This window comes from Scleropages formosus, chromosome 3, assembly GCF_900964775.1.
Source record: "Scleropages formosus chromosome 3, fSclFor1.1, whole genome shotgun sequence".
Lineage (NCBI taxonomy): Eukaryota > Metazoa > Chordata > Actinopteri > Osteoglossiformes > Osteoglossidae > Scleropages > Scleropages formosus.
The window spans coordinates 14,572,123-14,593,603 of NC_041808.1; the positions used below are offsets into that span (position 1 = coordinate 14,572,123).

Here is a 21,481-nt window from a genome sequence, read left to right on the forward strand (position 1 = left end):
ATCAAGATGAAAACGCCTGCCCAGTTCGCATGGGGAAAATAACATCACATTATGATATGAAAAGACAAATGGCATGAAAGAATAGTGGCCTTGCTGCTGGGAGAGTGGTTCACATGCATAAAGCAGGAGCTTCTTTCTTTAGCACATTTTTTATACGCTTTAAAATATGTTTTTTTTTTTTAAACTTGCACGGAACTGGAAACGTACAGTTTCGCGTAACTCCCATGTATACAGCTGGAAATTTACAAGGACAGGGTTAAGTACCCTGTACAAAATTAGGGCAGCGGATCCCATCCTGGGATCAGTTAACCTTCTGATAACAAATCCAGTTCCCTAAGCACCGAGCCACTCTTCTACACCAAATGACTCTATAGCGTCTTGCCACATTATCTGACATACTGGCAAAATGGCATAATGACAAGCAATTCAAAGTAACAGCAGTGCACTTACAGTCCACTGTGACTCTTACTGTCTTCGTATCAGGGAAAGAGATGTCATTCTGAGCACTGCACTCGTAGTCTCCAGCTTGGTCCCTGGTGATACCAGTAATCGTTAGGTACTCTCCAGTGTCAAACTTCTTTGCTAAGGGAGGGAGGAGGAGGAAAAACTTTTAAATGGAAAGAAAATTGAAAGACTGAAGCAAAGCTGCAAAGTCCTGAGCAGACAAGTCAACCACAATAAATGACTAATCCCTGGTACACTAACTGCAAGTTATTTTAATGCTTAAAACGCTCAATTAAAATTTTGTTTACGGGAGAAATGATTTTCTTTATAAAGACGCGCTCAAATCACTTCTGTGTTGAGCAAGATAACCACACCAAGTCAAGACATTAGTTAACACTTGACACTATAAACCTAAAATTTCAACATGCATTGGCACAATTAAATATACATAAATCCATCAAATTAGCCCACATAAACATGAAAATGAGGAAATATGTCCAAGAGGAAATTGCAACATAAAAACAAACAAAAAAAAAAATGCTCCAGGAAGGCAAAACGAGGTCAACTACTGTAGTGTTGGAACAGACATACAAACAGGGTGATGCATGACAGAAAATCGACCTATTAAGTGGTTCTGCCCTAAAGTACCACGTGAGGGTCAAATTCGTATGGCGCTTTTATAAGCGAAATGTATACGATTTTTATTTCCCCACTGGACTTAAAGATGAGCGCTAATAATAATAACAAACGCAAAAGACGCAGTTGCGAGGACTGAACTCTCCTTCCCAAAGCTTATGGTGCAACAGAAGGGCCTGTTTTCTCTGGGACAATTTGTTCAGCGCAAACATGCCCGAAATTACAGCGTAAAGACCTTTAAGTGCTGAACTAAGGCTATGCAAACTCTGCACTTGCTCCCTGCAGCCTACAATACCCAACAGTACTGTATGCGGCACACACTGGAGCTCAGCCTTAGCAAATGTACCTCAGACACAGTCACCCATCATAATCTGATTAATTTCCCATCTTTGTCTGGTATATTTGCGGAAGAGTACTCGGTGCAGAGCGACTTCGCTGTGAAAACTGGGCAAAGGAAAATTACTGTATCTGCATTCTATAATCACTGGTGCCATTCAATACGCCTTCCAAAGCAGCAGAGCGATTAGAGGCCCCCCGAGGGCAGGAAATATCATGAGCTATCATTGCACCATCAGAGATACGTCTTAAATGCTCTTAAAATGTGAGAATATTACCGTTTACAGCCAATATGCAATTTGATTGGGCTGCTGGGGCTTTTACCATTTCCTACAGGCTAATCTACAAATAAGTCGCAAGTGACAAATATTTGAGCTAATTATTTCGAAGTTAAACACAGAGGCCACGGTTTCCTTCTTTCATTTCTGAAATTCAAGAAACTCCTCTTTACAGCAAACAGAAACGATACGAACCATGTACTGCCTGACGCTTACGTATATGCTGGGTTTTAAGGTGCCGTGTGCTCAACGGAGTTGAAAATATTGCACAAAACAGCGGCGAAATATGCCAGCGGCTCTAGCGCCACGTCAACCGAAAACGAAACATCCGTGCACCTCATCGGACGATTTGAAATGCATTTTAAACTCCATTGACATCTGTGCAGTAAAGGACAAGACGTGGCATGCTGCTTTCAGAGTTAATATAACAAAGATGACAGTTGGGAGGAGATGTGTAAATTTCACACTCTGGTCACATACTGTATGTGCGGCAGCACAAAACAGCAATAGATGGAAAAAGGGCCCAACAGTGTACAGTACATACACAAACGTATAAAGCAGTCAGCCATCGTGTCGGTATCATTCCACACCGACAGCTTTATAAATGGACACGTTGATGCTTTTGACCATTACGCGAACACCTGTGAAACCTTTCAAATCTTTACTGTGTTAATAAAGGTCATTTACCGATGACTACCGCATTCCATGTTGCAGAGGCTAAAGAGTTTAGTACATTTTTCTAGATGATTCGTGCTACGTTTGTGCTGCCAACTTGGTTAATTTAATGACAGACGAACGAAGGCAGAACAACATCGAGTCAGCTTATACACACTCGTTGAGTTGAACTAGGAAAAGGGTGAACTTAACATGGGGATCAGAATTTTACTGGTAACTGAATTACTTAGTGAGCCAATGTACTCAGTTACTGAGCGTGACTCCTCTCAGAATCATCCTCTTATTGTAAGGGAGTGCCTTATTTTCCCTTAGATAGAGAATCAAGCTAATCTCTTGCCAGGGAATTGGACAGGTTTTGGTTCCTGAGGACACGGGTTTAACCCCACCTCCAACTAAATACGTTATCCCTCAGAATGAAGGCGAGGGACTGATTGGTTCCACTTGGTTGAGACTTGGGTCTTTATTAGCTCAGAGAGAACACTGTATCTGCTGCCAAGATATATTATGGAGGCTGTGCTTTTTAAGGACACAGTCCAAACCTGTTATACGTAGATTTCACAGCTTGATTCATTGGGAAAACATTTTACTGCACTTAAATATGAACTACTTACCTCCCAAGCATACACTTGTATGTACGTTAAAAAAAAAATATTCATAATAGTTAATCTCTTTGCATGGTGGGTAAGGTCTAGTTTTTCCAGTTCAGATGATACGTATAAGTAGCTGACTTGATAGTATGTCATCTCAGCTGAGATTTCAGGTGGCCACCAGGCACTAATTAAAACGCAATACAGTGCGGCAAAGCTGCTCTGCCTTAAGACAAGGAACTGAAATCAAAATGCCTGTTTATACTGGCAACTGTTCTCTCTCTCATTGGCATGTGGGGCCACCAAATGTGGCACAGTTGGAAATAATCTAGACTTAATGCTACAAAACACTTTTGTCTTGATCGGGCTGCGCAGCGTGAGATCAGTACTCACCTAAAGGGGTCACGTGGCGCCAGGAAATTGTAGGCTCCGGCTTGCCTGTGGCCAAACAGCTCAGGGACACGTTGCTCCCCTCGTTGACGGTGATGTCGGGTGAGATGTCATATATCTTGGGAGGAACTGCAATTACAGAATACGTTTTCCAGTCTTGATCACAGCAGTGTTAGGACAGCTAATACAAATAAAAGATTTTCAGCCCCTGAAAACATCTTTGTGTGGTTCATGAATGGAACACATGTCTCATGAACGTTGCTTCCATATCTTTCATTTGCAGTCACACTTCTTTATTTAGTGTATTACAGATGACCCTTGAACAACACGGGTTCGAACTGCGCGGGGCCACTTAAATGCGGATTTTTTTTTCAATAAATATATTGAAAAATTTTTTCGAGATTTGCAACAATTTGAAAAAGCTCACAGATGAATAGCACAGCTTAGAAATACAAAAAAAAATTAAGAAAGAGTTAGGTATGTCATGAATGCATAAAACATATGTAAATAGTGTATTTTATCATTCACTACCATAAATTATACATGCAACACATATAACATCTACAGTGTTTTGTATCATATAAGACAATACTGATGTAGGTACTGACAGACAGATGATTCATCTTGTAAAGAGATGACATAAACTTATGGTATCAATAAATACAGTACTGTAAATGTGTTCTTTTCCTTATGATTTTCTTAACATTTTCTTTTTCTAGCTTACTTTATTGTTTCATTATTAGGAATACAGTATATAATACATATAACATACAAAATATGACAGCTGGTAGTGTAGCAGTTAGAGTTACTGCCTTTGGACCCAAAGGTTGCAGGTTTGAGCCTCACCTCTGGCTGTAGTACCCTTGAGCATGGTACTTACCCTAAATTGCTCCAGTAAAATTACCCCGCTGTATAAATGGGTAAATAATTGTAACCTCAGCACTGTAAGTTGCTTTGGAGAAAAGCGTCAGCTAAATTAACCTAGGTAAATGTGTTAATCAACTCTTTATGTTATCGATAAGGCTTCCGGACAGCTGTAAGCTATTAGTGGTTAAGTTTTAGGGGAGCAAAAGTTTTGCATGGATTTTCAACTGCGCAGGGGGTCGGCGCCCCTAACCCTGGCGTAGTTTAAGGGTCAACTGTATTTATAAATTCAGTGTTCCCCATACCTTCCACATACACATCATGCAGTAGTAGCGAAAACCTCAAGCGTACATGCTGGAAACTAATTCTTTCTTCCCAGGCATTCAATTAACAAATTGTATCAGGAAAGGAGTTCATGCAAAATCCTAGATCTTCTGCAGTTTGTCCCATATAAGTATTATGCAGGCTGTGCAGGTATACTCACACTTTTGATTGCTACTGTACATACATAGTATATTACATTATCTGTGTTGTTAGCATAGAAACACTTCATGTTAAACAACCATGTTAAACAGTATGCGTATCTCAGATTTTACAAACATGATGCATCTCTTTCAAAAATAATCGATATATGTTTATTATTGATATGAGTTTCTCTGTTACCAAGTCTATAGCTTGGATGAAAAGGATTTTAGATGTGTGAGGCCTAATGTGTCGTTATATAACATTCTACGAAGATGACAATGCCATTTTGTGGATAGTTGCCAAAAGGCACTTGTAACCCTTTCATTTGATTAATTAAAAATATCTCCCTGAATTCCCAATCTCGAAATTAAACCTTTCTTCGGAAAATGTACAACGGCCTATTTTTTTCCTTTCTTTTTTTTTGGTAATTCAGAGCATGCTCACTTTGAAAGTCTCTGGGCAAACAAACATCAATGATTAATCTAGCTGCCTTAAGACTGCTGTACTTTAACACTCGAATGAACAGCTTGAAAATTGCATTTTGAAAATAAAAGCACATACCAATATTGCACTTAATTTGTCATGTAGCCCTGAACTTGTGATTTGGCTGTCGACTCAGCTTTGCTGTGCAGACAACTGACTAAATCAAATGTCCTCTTTTTTTTTTGCTGGTGGGTCTATGAAATTTGACCCGTGACTTACCATTAAATACTCTGCATTTCCCAAGTTGCTGAAACTGCATTACTGCCTTTTTGCACTTTGTGTAGCAGGTCAAAATGCACCAAGCTACCTGACCCCATTACTTTGTTGTTGGTTTTCTTCAGAGGTGGGAAACCAATGGCACAACAATGATGATTTGTGATCGATTGATCGGAAGCTCATTTCACAAACGTGACGTGATTGGCTCCTATATTTAGTTTACGTTGTAAATGTCACAAAGAACAATCACTTTTGACAGTGTCACTCATCAGATATGAAAGATATTTGTGTGACGAGAAGCGGCGGAAGCAAAACAACTATGCAACAACTATGCAACTCGGAAAAGACAGACTGAGGCCGACTGATTGACAAGCAAGTTGCCATACTGACATCATACTTCAACTGATTTTTTTAAATATGATTCGCTAAAATGTGTACAGCAAATGCAAAAATGTGGGGCACTTGATAAGTAGCTCCATCCATATAATAAGTTAAATGCATCTGGCCAAGGGAGGCTGAAAACTGGCAGTAGATATCACCACACCGGATTTTTGTAATTCCTCTGATTTAGTGTTTGCTCGAACTTCTATTAAATGACTGACTTTTATAAATATTTCATCGTAATGGATAAACATAGAGTGAAAATTAAACCAGACTGAACTACCTTGTCCTCCATCCACAAGTTTGAGAAATGTAATCGGATTACACATGCAGACAAAAGTACTGGAACCATCTAAGAGACCGCTATTTGGAAAGGCCATCATTAATCCAGATGATGTAACACAACCTGGTTTTTACACGTTTGTAGAGTTCATCTGTTCTGGGTGGGGCCAAGGATATCTCCAGTGCAAAATTGCAATGTATTTCACTACTATGTGAAAATGAGATGTGAACGAAGGCAAATGGACTGCCCACTGAGTGGCTCTATTCAGGCCCTTATGAGTAATGGGTATGAGTAATAGGTTAAGCGCAAACCTGAAACCCTCCACCTCCCCCCACCTCGTCAACACAAGTACATCATTGGAAATTCACAAAGGTGAAGAGCAACTTCCCAGAACAGATGGAGGTTTGCGAGCATGTTAGCTCCTCGATGAAAAACACGTACCAGAAAACCGTCACACTTAGCATCAAAATTTCAGTTTTTTAATGAAATAACAATGCTGTCAATCATGCCACCAATGATATGCATTTACATAGAATAAGTAGTATAATTATCATCCACGAAAGGAAGCAAGACGGTTGCCAGAAAAAGGAAAAAAAAAAAAAAAAAAAACAGAAACAGAAATAAGGAGACAAAAAAAGACACATGAGAAAAAAAATAACCTTAGGGGGTTTGCCCTCCCTCTGGGCGTGGGAATCATTGAAAAAAGGTTCTAAAAAACTGGACAGGATGTTGAGTCGAGAGGCAAAACCCATGTGAAACAAAAGAGAGTGTTGAAAAGAGCCCCACTTCAGATGAAAAGAAAGTGTACCCCACTTTAGGTGCCAGGAGCAACGGCAGGGACATCCAAGCACTCAGCAGACACAGAGGTTCACGAGCATGACAGCAAGCGGATGCCCAGAGTCCAGACGAGCGGACGAAAACAGAGACTCGCTACCCGGCAATGACAACCACGGGGGTCTCAGAGGGAGCGAGAAGGTGCTTCATGGGGTCACAGCAAGTGATCGAAGAGCAAGGCATGGATAACCGATGAGCAATCAGAACAGAAATGAGCACAGCAACGGAGCAGATGAGGTGCAAAGCAACAAAAGGACCGCTGTAAAGTCACCCCGAATGTGATGGACGTTTTTTATATTTGCCAAAAGATACAAAGTTGCTAACTAAAAACCACTGACTGAAGAAATTACCAGGAATTAAGCACATGCAGCAAATATGTGAGATCATTTTTTGCCATGCAAAAAAGTCATTTTGTTCTTTAAAAAATTCTACTAAAATGCACGAAAATGGCTTGCTAGGCTTTATTACATAACATATATGACAACAGAAATCATGGAGTTCAACTCATACAAACATACAGCTCTTGAACATGGGCCAAGTGCTATGGGCATCAACTATGCAACTACAGTACGGGTGATTTGGAGTCACCGGTTCACCTGAAACATGTGTCTTTGAACTGTGGAAGGAAACTTATATGAACACAAAGAGCCAACGCCCAAACCCACAGCCCAGGAGCTGTGAGGCACCAGTGCAACACGGTGAGGCTCCATGCTGCATTACTGGGTGTAATGACGGAACTCCATCTGAAGCAAAGATGGACAGGGGTAACTGGTCTTGTCTTCTACATACGGCTTCTACCTCCAGTCTACAATTAGTAAAACGGGAAAGATGAACAACAAGGTAAATAAAAAGTAAATAACTAAATAAATGAATAACAAGGTGATAGCGAACAATGTCTACTCTTGTTTTACAAATACCAGTGGCAGTAAAATACAGGTGGCCCATTGTAACAACCTCGTCATAAGTCAGCTTTGTTGTAAGTCAACGATCCCATTATATCAAGCACAGACATATATAGATAAGATATATAAACAATTCACGACTGCTAAAATGTATAATAGAACTTCATTATATGTCTTCACTAATTTCACATATTATATTCATATTTTCATGCTGCACCATTATTTTCAACTTAATCTCTAAATAGATTGTCTTCTTTTCATCACCACCAGAACACTCACTTTTTCGCTTGCAAGGAATTTTAAAAAATTTAATCGGAGGGAATCATAAACAAAAAGTTAAAAAAACTATTACTGCTAGACACTGAAACACTGACCGAGACCCAAACAGTAACAAATACGTGGTCAGCCAATGTTGTCACGCAGCAGACAGAGCAATCATCGTTATATGTTACGATAAAATGTTGGACCTCAAAAATAATATAACAAGGTTATTGGGAAGGCCGTCATAAGTCACATATGTCGTAACTCAAGGACTATCTGTATACTGTTAAACTGACCATACAAACTTGATGGCTGTGTTCTTTACTATCATAGTCTATGTTACAGCTTGAGAAATCCTTTAAATTGTTCATAGAACATAGAAAAATGTTCTGAAACATTTATTACATTAAATGGAGTGTCAGGGTGAAATTGGCACAATGATATGTAAACAAAGGTGTGTTTGTATGGGGCTTGTAATTAAATAGACCGGCTCATGCACCACCTCCCAAGTTAGGGGGCGGCTGTAAGTTTCATCACACAACGCAGTGCAAATGAGTGCAGAAACCCCTAAAGAGGGAAGCCAACAACATCAAAGCAAGAAATTACACAGGCCGAATGAAACTGACAAATGAGAAAACAAAACAGAACTCGGTGAGAATTGGTTTGACAAGCCATCTGAGTTTTAACTATGCAACTGGAATCATCTATAGGTCGGTGGTCACAGTTGGTATCCTATAAAAATACTTGTCTTTCTGAGACACTAATGAAGATGACTGTGTTGGCGTGAGAAAAACACTTGATATTTTAGACACGTTTTAAAAATCTGGATTCGAGTCCAGCTGTATGTGCATCTGAGTATGCATTTTCTCCTCATGTTTCCATGATCATCTGGTTTCCTCTAGCAGCGCGCAGACGAGGGGTTTCGGGTGACTCTAAACTGCCCATGCGTGAGGTGCTGGATTCTGGGCAACCACAAACCTACAGTGGATAAGCAGCTTCTGAAAATGTATAGTTAGATGGATTGCTGCTTTTTCACAAAAGAACCTAACTCTTTGGTGGCATATATGGAATAATGAGCACGATGCTGCAAGAACTGTGATTTATTTCAGTCACAAGACCTTCATTAAGCAACGAGTGTCACGTCCACGCCCACAACTCAACCGACAGCACCTGACTCTGCTCCAGCACCTGATTAACTGCTCACCCTTTAAAAGACCCTCCTCAGCTCCCATACCTTTGTGGAATCTCGTCAGAGACAACCGCCCTCCTTCGTGACGTCCAGTGCACACTCAACCTTTGTTCTCATCCTCCAGTTTTCATCCCTTCGCCTTGTTTCCCGACCACATCCACGGATCTTCGTTTCAACGCCGATCGACCGACTCTTCGCTTTGTCTCCTGACCTCGCCCACGGATCCCCGCTCTGACCCCGACCGCCAATCGACCAACCATTCGCCTGTCCCTGACACCGAGAACTTGCCTGATCCCCTGAATCTAAATGAACAACTCCACACTTGGGTCCTGCCGTCCCGATTCTCTCAGCCACCCATGACAACGAGAGTATAAATAAACAAAGATCAAATATTTTAATGTGACAACATGGCCAATCAAGTGTGAACTTGGTGAACACTTGTTTAGAACCAAAAATTTTTTTTTAAGATGTGCGGATTTTACATACTTTCGAAACACTAATTTTGTGCACATGTGTTGGGCTTAGAAAACAGGACACAGGAATTCTCTCACTATAACCCAAACACAATGATGGCCTACTAATACTGAATTTGTCCTTGTCAGCAAATTAAATTAGACGGGGTGAATTTATTTTCATTTCTTTCTGGCAAGAACAGGGCCCTGAGTCTCATTTTAAGATTGAGGGGACTCTGAGCTATTATAAATCAATAAGGCATAATAGATTTTCTGTGTTGTTTGACAGATGCAGTCTTCTACTGCCAGTCAGAAACTTTCTCTGAAATACTGCTTTTGGATTCATGGATTGACAGATTTTAACTAAAGGACAAAATGACAACACAGTAAAACCTGTTTAATATATATAAAACAGATTGCTTTTTCAAAATAAATTAAAATATATATTCAGCTGAATGCCTTCTGAAAAGGAATAGTTTGCTCTGTGCCAAAGTGGCACTAACTAAATTTATTCCGAACCTCTGGCTCATTTGTGTGCTGCCCCTAAATGCCGGTACAATCTGTAGAGTAACAAGGGGTTATACTGCGTGAAGAAGGTTGGCATATGTTTTTTCTAATCCCAGCTGCAACCTTGGTTCTATTCATTATTCCTCACATTAAAATTGTCCAGAGTCTTACGGTGAACACCGAAAAAAAACGAACGTTCTTGCTGATCCCATGAGGAAGGCACATACTTTTAACTGATACAGTAAGAATTCTCTGCTCTATAAATCGGTAAATTGTGAAAAAAAATCGTTATCTAACACTGTAAGCTATCGACTAAATAAGGGTAAATAATATTTTCTTAAACTACCTCAGCTGAGCAGAGAAGAAGCACAAATTCATGCTTATTTCAATACTGCGGATTAATCCGTTAAGCAAAAGGATTTTTTAAAATTTATTTAAATTTATATGAATTAAATTGTTAAAGTGGCCATATGTTTCCCCATGAAATGATGAACGGTTTCTTTCCCTTGAGCCTGTTTTCTGTCTTCCAAGTACCCAGTCAGGTTGTTAACCCTGGGAGAATGAAGGTCTCAGTCTGTGAACATTAAGGGTGGAAAAGTGTGAACAAGCTGGTAGCCTTCCTGAAAAGCTGTTTTCCTTGGCCAGAGCAGTCTTGGCCCGTACGGTTATATCTCCGGGGTCTGCCAGAGCTGAGAAGTCTGTCGTTCTATATCAGGATGGATTCCTCCATCTCTGCGAGTGCAATCGCTTTGGACCACCTCACTAGGTGCCGGTACAGTCCAGCCTAACCACGGACTTTCCTGAGCAGCTCTGCCGATAAACCGAACCGCTGGTGGGTCATTCTACACTTGCAGTGCATGTTCAAGCTGGAAATTTCTCAAAAAGGCAACTCATCACTGAGTCCTTAAACACGTTGAGTTGTGTTTGGAACAACTAGTCATCATTCATTTTATGATTAAGCTTATGGAAGCTTCATTCGCATAAACTGCAAGTCCTGAGTTTGAACGACTGATACTGCTGCAGTCTCCCTGATCAAGGTACTTTCACTCAGTTAATACAGTACAAAACAATCCTTGTGCAAAAGGTAAATAAGAAAGTATCATAGCTTAATACACCTAACACTGTAAGATGAATTAGACAAAAGGTGTCAGCTAAATAATTTACATTTACTTACTGCTGAAAATCATTCACTCATGTATATTCCAGAGCAATGAAACACACAAACACACACATTGTCTGAACCGCTTGTCCCATATGGGGTCGTGGGGAGCCGGAGCCTAACCCGGCAACACAGGGCAGAAGGCCGGAGGGGGAGGGGACACACCCAGGACGGGACGCCAGTCCGTCGCAAGACACCCCAAGCGGGATTCGAACCCCAGACCCACTGGAGAGCAGGACCTGGTCCACCCCACTGCGTCACCGCGCCACCACGCCCCCCCCACTACAGAATCATCAATTCACCTAATAAATTGGATTGTGGGAGCACACCAGTGCAGACAAGGAGAGATCATGCAAATTCCACACAGGCTTCAAATGCAGGCCCGAATGCGCTGCCCAGGTGCTGTCAGGCAGTAGTGCTTTATATTTATATTATTAAAAATATTTCTAATACTTTATATTTGGGGGGGGGGGCGCGGTGGTGCAGTGGGTTGGACCAGGTCCTGCTCTCCAGCGGGTCTGGGATTTGAGTCCTGCTGGGGGTGCCATGTGATGCACTGGTGTCCCGTCGTGGGTGTGTCTCCTCCCCCCTCACGCCCTGTGTTGTCGGGTAGGCTCCGGTTCCCTGTTACCCCACATGGGACAAGTGGTTCAGAAAGTGTGTGTGTGTGTGTGTGTGTGTGTGTACTTTATATTTCACGCAAAAAAATCTCACTAATGGTAACGAGTGGGATTTGAAGAATGTCATTTTCCAAGGTGGAGGATTAAGACAGGGGGTGTGGTGGCGCGGTGGCGCAGTGGGTTGGACCACGGTCCTGCTTTCCGGTGGGTCTGGGGTTCGAGTCCCGCTTGGGGTGCCTTGTGACGGACTGGCGTCCCGTCCTGGGTGTGTCCCCTCCCCCTCCGGCCTTACGCCCTGTGTTGCCGGGTTAGGCTCCGGTTCCCTGCGACCCCGTATGGGACAAGCAGTTCTGTAAGTGTGTGTGTGTGTGTGTGTGTGTGTGTGTGTGTGTGAGGATTAATACAAAAAGTTATACAAAAAAATGTATACAAAAAATTCCAAAGTATAAACATTTTCTGATCAATAAATTGTGGTAACGCAGCTGACACATTAAAGTGTTCTCTGAAAATAACTTATCAATAACAAAAAACACAAGGCATGTAACTCCATCTTTTACCACCATGTGCTTCTAGCAAAAGCAGACAAATTACCTTTCTGCACAGTTATATATTTGACATGCTTTTAGAATTTTCAGTTTCAAATGAGCTTTTCTTTCAAATGTATTTAAACATGTATTTGTGCACTGCTTATAATAATATATCTGATAATACAATACCGGCTTGCCGCCACTGTTACATTTATTAATTTCCTCTAAATCATGTCGTTTGGTTCGTTTCAAACCTATTCGTTTGTGCCAAAGCAACTTACAATGTTAATCTATTTACTCATTTTATACAGCTGGACAGTTTTAGTGGAACAGCTTTGAGTTTCTTGTTCAACGGTACTACAGCAAAAGCTGAGATTCAAACCTGAAACCTTCAGGTCCACAGGAAGTAGCTCTAACCATTAGGGTACCAGCTGTCCATACTGTTAAGCTTAAAAGGCATGTGTGAATGTTCTTAAATTGTTCTCGATTCTGTTTAAATTGTAAATAAGTTTGATGATTTTGATGACACTGAACTATGCAGATATGTAAAAGTCATATGTGATTATTTAGAATTAATCCTGAATTTCAACCCTGTGAATGCGAATAACCCAAATTCCCGCCATTGTAGAGCAGCTCAGGTATTCCCAGGTGTGCGTGGTACAATTTTCCCATCTTCCTGCAGAAACGCTTGAAGGCGTCTGTTGCTCTGCTCAAAGTATTCAACTGACTATGTTCATTTGTGCTAACCCACAATGCAAAGGTCTCCCTAATTTTGTACCTCCTGGTACCTCTGATGCAGAAAGACAGCAATACAGTCATTTCTAGTTGGCAAGTCCTCAAGGCCATATTCTCAGCCACAAAGCGTAGATCCAGCTGGCATGTGACAACAGAGGACGTTCTGTTCATATGTTTGGTCCAGTACTCTGTACATTTCCACTCATCTGCCCTTGTGATGCAGCACACTTCTCCAACAGTCAAGGAAGAAGTTGTAGATAGGGTTGAAATGTTGCTGAAGGAGAGCGGTAAACTGGATGTCCTGCAGTACCTTCTCCACCACTGACTTCAAGTACCACTTATAACCCTTAATCCAGACCATCAGATAGCTACTGATGAGCTATCTTCTATCTTCAGGTAAGGAACAAAAAATTTAGATGCTGGAGAGAAGGATAATTCTCCAACAGTTTTCCTTTAAGCACTGCTGGATTGTGCGGTATACTGAGCTAGGGCCTTCCCCCAATCCACATACCTGCTCTTCTATTAGCAGTTTTACAGTCCCTCAGTTGAACCTTTTGCCCTGGATGCTGAGGAAGGTGACGGACAGAGTTCGGAAACAGTACTGAATGAAATAATGCAGTAATTATTGCCCCAATGGACAAAAAATCTTGCATTGAGTCAGAACTGGTTTACAAGGTTGGATGAGAACATACTGGTTTCTATGAAATCAATTAAGACTCAAGAATCTAAGATTGGTTTTGTTAAATGGGGAAAAAAATTCATGTAGATTCTATATATATTTAATTATGCATTAGTATTAGATATATAACAGTTTTTACTCTAAGGCAGTGGTTCACAATCCTGGTTTTGGTGGATTACTATGTATGCTGACTTTTATTCAAATTAATCTCATAATTAATTAGACCTTGACTGGATGGATTCCCTAGGTTCAAATCACCTTAGCTGATTGAGCTGTTATTAAAAAATATTTTGAGGAATGACTACTATGATTAAGATTTTAGAAAAGTGAATGTAATCTTTAATAAAGGAATACGTTGGCTTTATAATTCATGCTATGCTGTACAAGGGAACATGTTAGAACAGATCTTACCTAAGGAACTATTCACACACACACACACACACACACACACACACACACACACACACACACACACACAATGTCTACAACCACTTGTCCCAAGTGGGGTCACGGCGAACTGGAGCCTAACCCGGCAACACAAGGCGCAAGGCTAAAGGGCGAGGGGACACACCCCGGACGGGACGCCAGTCCACCGCAAGGCACCCCAAGCAGGACTCGAACCCCAGACCTGCCACTATGTAAATAATAAAACAGTTATTTATTTGGTTAATTTAAGGCTAAAGATGTAATACATGTTATTACTAATCACTATCTGAATAAATTAGTTTTTTGTCACTTTGAAATGGTAACTCTCTTCACTGTTATAGTTCTCAATGACCGATACAGTTATAAAAGATAATCTTAATAGAAATCAAGCAAAATTTGCTTTGTCCAGTATTTACAAAGCTAACCTTGAACTTGCCTCAGATTCAGTGAGTGACAACAACTGAATTCATACAGAGAAAAGGGTGCGACTTTGCTTATTATATCTTCCTTTAAGAACACGAACACTGTCTGAACCGCTAGTCCTAAGCAGGGGTTGCGGAAAACCAGAACCTAACCGGGCAGCACAGGGTGCAAGGTCGAAGGGGGGAAGGCGCACGCACCCCGGACGGGACGCCAGTCCACCGCAAAGCGCTCCAAGCGAGACTCGAACCCCACACCCGCCACACAGTAGGACCCAACCAAACCTGCTCCACCCCCCCCTTAGGAACAGTTAGCACATTTTACTTCCTGACTGAGGTACAAACAGTCCAACATTCCAAGTGTGCTCTCACAGAAGCGCAAATGGAGCAAGCAATACAACATAATTAACATTTTAAATAGTAAAAAAAAAAGAAAAACTGCAAACCAAATTTAATGACTAATAAAAACCTGGAAAAAGTAGGTTTGTCCTAAATATAAAATTCTGTCTGTGCAATAAATCTGAGGAGGAATTAAAGAAGCACTTGTTTTTAAGGCTAAATATAGTTTAGCATTTAAAGTTAATAAGTGCAGTTTTTTCCCCCGTGTTAGCCATTTCCTCCACACTCAGTCAAATGACAATAAAAAACAGATAAAAGTACAGACACTACAGCCTCCCCCCAGTCCCTTTACCAGGTAATTAATTAACTGTGGTTAAATTGTCATGCCTGGTCATTTCCCTCTAATTCCCCGGCCCCGTCTCTGCTGGAGGCAGTGAGACGGAGAAACCTGAGCCCGATCAGGGAGGCATTATCCTCCTCCCAGTCCCAACGTGAATAAATAAACCTATAATCTTGTCACCATGAATTACCGAAACACTTACAGCTGCGCTATTAAAATGCAGGGTATTTGCATTAAGTGGAATAACTGGCTTGTCTTTATATAAATTTTGACAGGTTATCCGAGGCTGACTGCTGCCACCAAATTGCAAGGCGCCCATCGCTTCGCACCCACCGCAAACCTGTATTCCAATTACAGGCCTGCAGAAGCGAGGTTCCGTGTCATAACTCCGGCAGCTCCGGGTGGACCGGGGAACAAATCTCTTACAGTTTCCCCTTCCCTTTATTCCTAGCATGAAATAAAGATGGGCACTTCATTTTGTTTACAGCACGGCCGGGGCACGAACGCACTTGCAACTTCTGGCTTCCTTTGTTTAATTCACGCAATATTTACGAGCGTGAGCGAAAAGGGGGTCCGTATTCGATGAAAGGAAAATGTTTTTCATAGGATGAGTTTAACGCAATTTGCAATTGGCAGGGGGTAAATAGTGTGGAAGGCAAGCTGTTAGATACGGCTGACACGAATCCATTCATCTAGCAACGAATTGTATTCCTTAACAGTCAGCTAGCATTTAATATTAAGAGGCTTCGCCATGTGCAAAGAGAACCGAATTCACCTCCAAGAAAATGTTATTTTAAAGGTGAATGCTTCTTTCTGCTCCCCTTGAGCATGGAAGCCTTGAGTGGGCAGAAAGATTTCTGACACGTAAGAAACCCAGAGGCCCACTGAAAGAGCATTGGAAAGCTGCAAAGACAATTATAAGAAGGTACTAACCACATGATTCTTCATGAGCTCAGTTGTCCGCGTTCGGGTACAGACCCACAGATTTCACTTTTGGTTGTGGTCTCTTTCTCACAACAACAACAACAATAATAGCATGTGCTGAGATTAAAAGTATGCAGAGCATAATGTATTTCTACCTTCATCCTGTGCCTTCTGATGTTTGGCACACCGAACATCACAAAACTAATTTTCATATAGCACAAGGCAGACAATGCCAGATTCATTTACAGAGACCACATCTGCATATGATTTGTTTTCATTGGCTCTTTTTAAAATGAAGAATATTAAACTTTGCATTTGCATTTTTTCTTCATTCCGGAAGCCTCTACCTACTGGAATGCCGGAAATAACGCTGAAATGAACACAAATAAACTGTGTTTTATATGAAATGCATATAGCTATCCAAATTCAATATCCTTACAGTGTTCTTGAGGGACAGACATGCTGAAATTGGTTCTGTTTCCTTCAAGCTGCAGCTTTTACTGTGTGTATTTGACACTCTAGTTAATAAAAGCCTTGGATGAAGTGTCCATCAGAAACTACATATCCCGAATATAGAAACAGACCTATTGAAAACAGGACAAACCCAGACACATATGGAACACACACAGCGGTTGGAATACACACACACACACACACACACACACACACACACACACACATTTTCAGAACCGCTTGTCCCATACGGGGTCGCGGGGAACCGGAGCCTACCCGGCAACACAGGGCGTAAGGCCGGAGGGGGAGGGGACGCACCCAGGACGGGACGCCAGTCCATCGCAAGGCACCCCAAGCGGGACTCGAACCCCAGGCCCCCCGGAGAGCAGGACCGCGGTCCAACCCACTGCGCCACTGCACCCCCATGTGGTTGGAATATTTACCCTCAATTACAACCCGCACTAGCATCTTGCACAGGAACTTATTACTGGAAACCGATATAAACTATGGGCTAGGCAGTCTCTGCAAATTGTAAGGTAATTTATTCATCCATACACCTGCATTTTCATTTTAATAAAATCCTCCCTTCAGTAGAGTTTATTATTATGAATTATTTACTTAACTGATGTGTGATAATTCTTCCGTAAGCCAATTTTAAGATTGTTCTACGTTCCCTCATATGTATGTCAAAGACCTGAGGTGGCTCATAATAACCCTTACTAGCTGAGTGCGAGTACCCAACAATATTGTTGGGATTACCAAGAGTTTGATCGACGAGTGCAGTTAATCCATTTCACATTTAATAGACAGCACACAGATCATGTTGTACGACTGAAATTTTAAAGTCACCTGAAGGCATATGAAGACATACTAATAGAATTATGCATATGTTTGTGACCCAGTGTAAGTAGTGTATCTAGCAGAGTAATTCACCTTGGTGAATAAGGTGTGGGGGCTCATAACACTAGATAGAGTTCCTTGGAAGTCGCTCCGGAGAAAAGCGTCTGCTAAGTGAATAAATGTAAATATAATGTAAATGTCTGAGGAATGCCCAGTTACACTGACAGCTGAGAATGCTGCAAGCCGGTCAGGTCAAAAGTGACACTGCAGGAGCTCTGCTGCTGTTTTTATACATTGCAGACTTGACACAATCACTGGTGCAAAACATAATTTTGCTGTTATGATTTATACTCAGCCTTCACCTTTATGAGTCACTGTTGATACAACCAAACTCACTCACTGTTGTAGGAAGACCTACTTTAGGACTTAATAGGAGCACAATTACAATAAAATACTGGAAAATACTGCAATATTGAAAGTGATCTTGCTACACCACGTGTGCGTCTTCGCAGCACAGCCGTTTTGTTTTTTTTCAAATAATTCTGTAAAAATGCACACGCAAAATTCAGTCATATACAAAAGCCCATGTCTGAAGTACTTATTGTAAAAATAAGTAGTGAAACCCACCACAAACAAGTGTATAGATACAGATACTTTTAACTGGAAATGGTTACGGGCAAAAATAATGTTTGTAGGGTTAACCAGGATCTATTTTTTGCTTGCAGGTGATTGTTTAAATTTTTTGTTTAGAAAAAATTTTAGAATTTTTTGTCTATAATAACATGGATGCTACTATTATTGTTTTTTTTCTCTCGAATGTTTTTGAAAACTTGTGAATGAGCCTTTGCTTTTGACTGCCTTTAGCTAATTCGTAATTCCCTTTCTGAGCACGATGCAAAGCACTAAGGCAATCCTGAAGCCCCACTAAGAGACATGGACTTGTCGGTGACATAGACAGGTGCTTCACTGTGCCCATGTACCACTCTGGCCATTACAATATTAATATGTTGTCAAGGATCTTGAGTCAGAACAGTGATTCTGGATCAAAAGGGTTAAACGGTGAGCATGAAGTCAGGCCTCCAGTGGACCAGTCAGAGCGGACATAGAGCCATTAAAAGCATACTTTTACAGGGGCAAGACCTGGCTGACTACAAATCCAGGGAATTCATGCTGGGATCTAAGTTACTTTGATGTGGGATTTTAGATGTAGTAAGTTAATTATAAACAGTGTGGGTGGCCAACCACTGTTTTAGCGGATGATGGAAAATAAAACTGAAAACGGGGGAGACAATAAGAATCTTTGATATTTCTCACACACACACACACACACACACACACACACTTTCTGAACCGCTTGTCCCATATGGGGTCAGGGGGAACCGGAGCCTAACCCGGCAACACAGGGCGTAAGGCCGGAGGGGGAGGGGACACACCCAGGACGGGACACCAGTCCGTCGCAAGGCACCCCAAGCGGGACTTGAACCCCAGACCTACTGGAGAGCAGGACCCAAAAAAAAAAAATAAATAAATAATGCATATATTGTCAATTTTAACGTTTACATCCTAAGCAAATTACACAGTTTACCCATCAGATAATTGGATATACACTTATACAGAAAAGCATTTCTTAGAGAACTTGATTAGTCACTTTAAATTAAAAATGACTGGTAACTGGCACTTTCAAATTGAGTTAGTCTTTTCATTCAGGTGTACCTCCTTCCTGCTGTTTGTTCAAGAAATGCCTTAACTGCATGGTCCCAGAATGAAGTTTAGCCTAATCTAATTTCCATTCCTATCTTCCTCTTCATTAATCCTTAATTGTATAACACGAAGACTTTGGAATTGCAAATGATCTCTAAATAAACTGACAAAGGAGTTCAACTGAACAATTTGAAACTGGTGATTTACGAGTTGTTCGTCAACCCACTCAAGTGTAACCATGTGTCAGATTTCCTAAATGTGCAGAAACTGTAAGAAGGAGACAGACTGTTTTGTGTATTACTCTGATTCAAAAATCACACATGACGTGTCTATATGGCTCTAAAAAAATTAATCAGAAACCACATATTTAGGAGGATACAACAGGGATGGCTGATAGTATAGCGGTCGGTGCTATTGCCTATGGAGCCAAAGGCCGCAGGTTTGGTCCCCACCTCCTGTAGTACCCCTAAAATTGCTACAGTAATATTATCCAGCTGTATAAGTAGGTAAATAACTGTAGATAGACTAACATTTCAAGATGCTTTGGAGAAAAGTGTCAGCTAAATGAGTAAATGTAATGTGAATGTACAACTCAAAGTGCCAAACAAATCAATTACACTAAAACTGCACGAATGTGTGACTTACACATCACTTTAGTGCACTTAAACACATATTTAAACACCTCCCAAGATACCTGTATACGCACTGCAAAAAATTCAATTTTATTTGATCTGATGCAAAGATATATTCAAATAACATCAAGTCCGTTTCAAGGATACATACAATTGAATTAAAGATATCTTGGAATGGAAAATATCGTACGATATCATATTTGAACAAACACTTCAAGATACCGAGAGAACATTTTGAAGATATCCCGAAGTGATTTAGAGATCGCTCCGACGATAATTCTGCTTGCCATATGATGCTGCACACCAGCGAGCCTTTTTTCAAAGAGTTGCGTCATTCTGCCTGAGCTGTGTTGATCCTCCTGCTTTTTTCTGACCATTTCCTTATGTCTTTTCTGTGACACTATCATCTCTCTCCATCCCAGCTGCCACCCCTGCCCTGACCCCAGCACTCCGCCTATATCCACTTTAGCTTCCTCCGTCCTCTTAGATCCTTCCTTTCACCGACTCATTCCATGTGACTCCAAAGAGTTTTTTTCAATCCATCTTCTGCACACTCTGCTTGCATTCCTACCTTAAGCCTCTCCTCCATCCCTCCCCACACACCTCAGATACTGCCGTCGTCCTCTAAATCCTCACATTTGAAACGTACTATACACTCTGCCTCCACCAGTTAATGTAAATTGCTTATCCTTCCTGCCCAGCTCTTCAGCTCCTCTGCAGTCTCTTCTTTCTGCTGATGGTTTCCTTCTGACATCATGAACCAGCAGCATAACCAGGCAGGGGCGGATGCCTTTGTGCTGCAGCACCCCTCTAACACGCAGAAAATTCTGTTTGTAGACCACTGTATTAACATGGCTTGCCAGATAAAGCAGACACTTGAATAAATTCTGTTTGTAGACCACTGTATTAACATGACTCGCTAGCTAGAGCGCACGCCCTTGACAAATTCTTTTTGCAGACCACTGTGTTAGTACGAGTCGCAGCCCGAAGCAGACCCCTTAACACGTTCCCGATTGTTCTCGCGTCAATGAAATTTCGAAAACAGTCCCATCGTTCTACCTCTCTTCGACCCACGATGACCTCGGCGTACCCTTCGAGCGGCTCTCCCCTGCTCTCTGCCCTTTCGCCCCCATATTAAGGATCCCCCACCGACCTCGTGGAATACTATTTTTGATCAGAATAGACACGGAAGAACAAATCACTCGGCATGCTGCCTTAACGAGAAAAGTAGTCATTCTTCATAAATCCTTTGTTATTTGACATTACGAATGAAAAGGAAACTTGCTACATAAACAAAGGAAAATGCTCAGCTCATGAAGCCTTCATGAAGGTCTTGTGCAGAAAATGTTTCTAAAAGCTTCTAATGTTAAGAAAAATCAGTTACATAATGAAAGCATCTGCTGATTTTTTCCATTAAGACTCATGTTTTATTACTATTGATTTTTTCCATGTAAGTTGCTAATTAATTTAAGCACATTGCACAAATATGCTAAAATGCTGAGCT

The 21,481-nt window shown here is 41.2% G+C and overlaps 1 protein-coding gene across 1 annotated transcript in view; it reads right to left on the reverse strand.

Annotated features, from left to right (window-relative positions):
* The window catches only part of LOC108935255 (neuronal growth regulator 1-like), an 86,017-nt gene that overhangs the window by 43,699 nt on the left and 20,837 nt on the right, over positions 1-21,481 (reverse strand). The window contains exons 3-4 of the mRNA XM_018753721.2: positions 3,350-3,475; positions 451-582 (exon numbers count right to left, since the gene is read on the reverse strand). Of these exons, the coding sequence (XP_018609237.1) occupies positions 451-582; positions 3,350-3,475 (258 nt within the window). The remainder of the gene's footprint in view (positions 1-450; positions 583-3,349; positions 3,476-21,481) is intronic.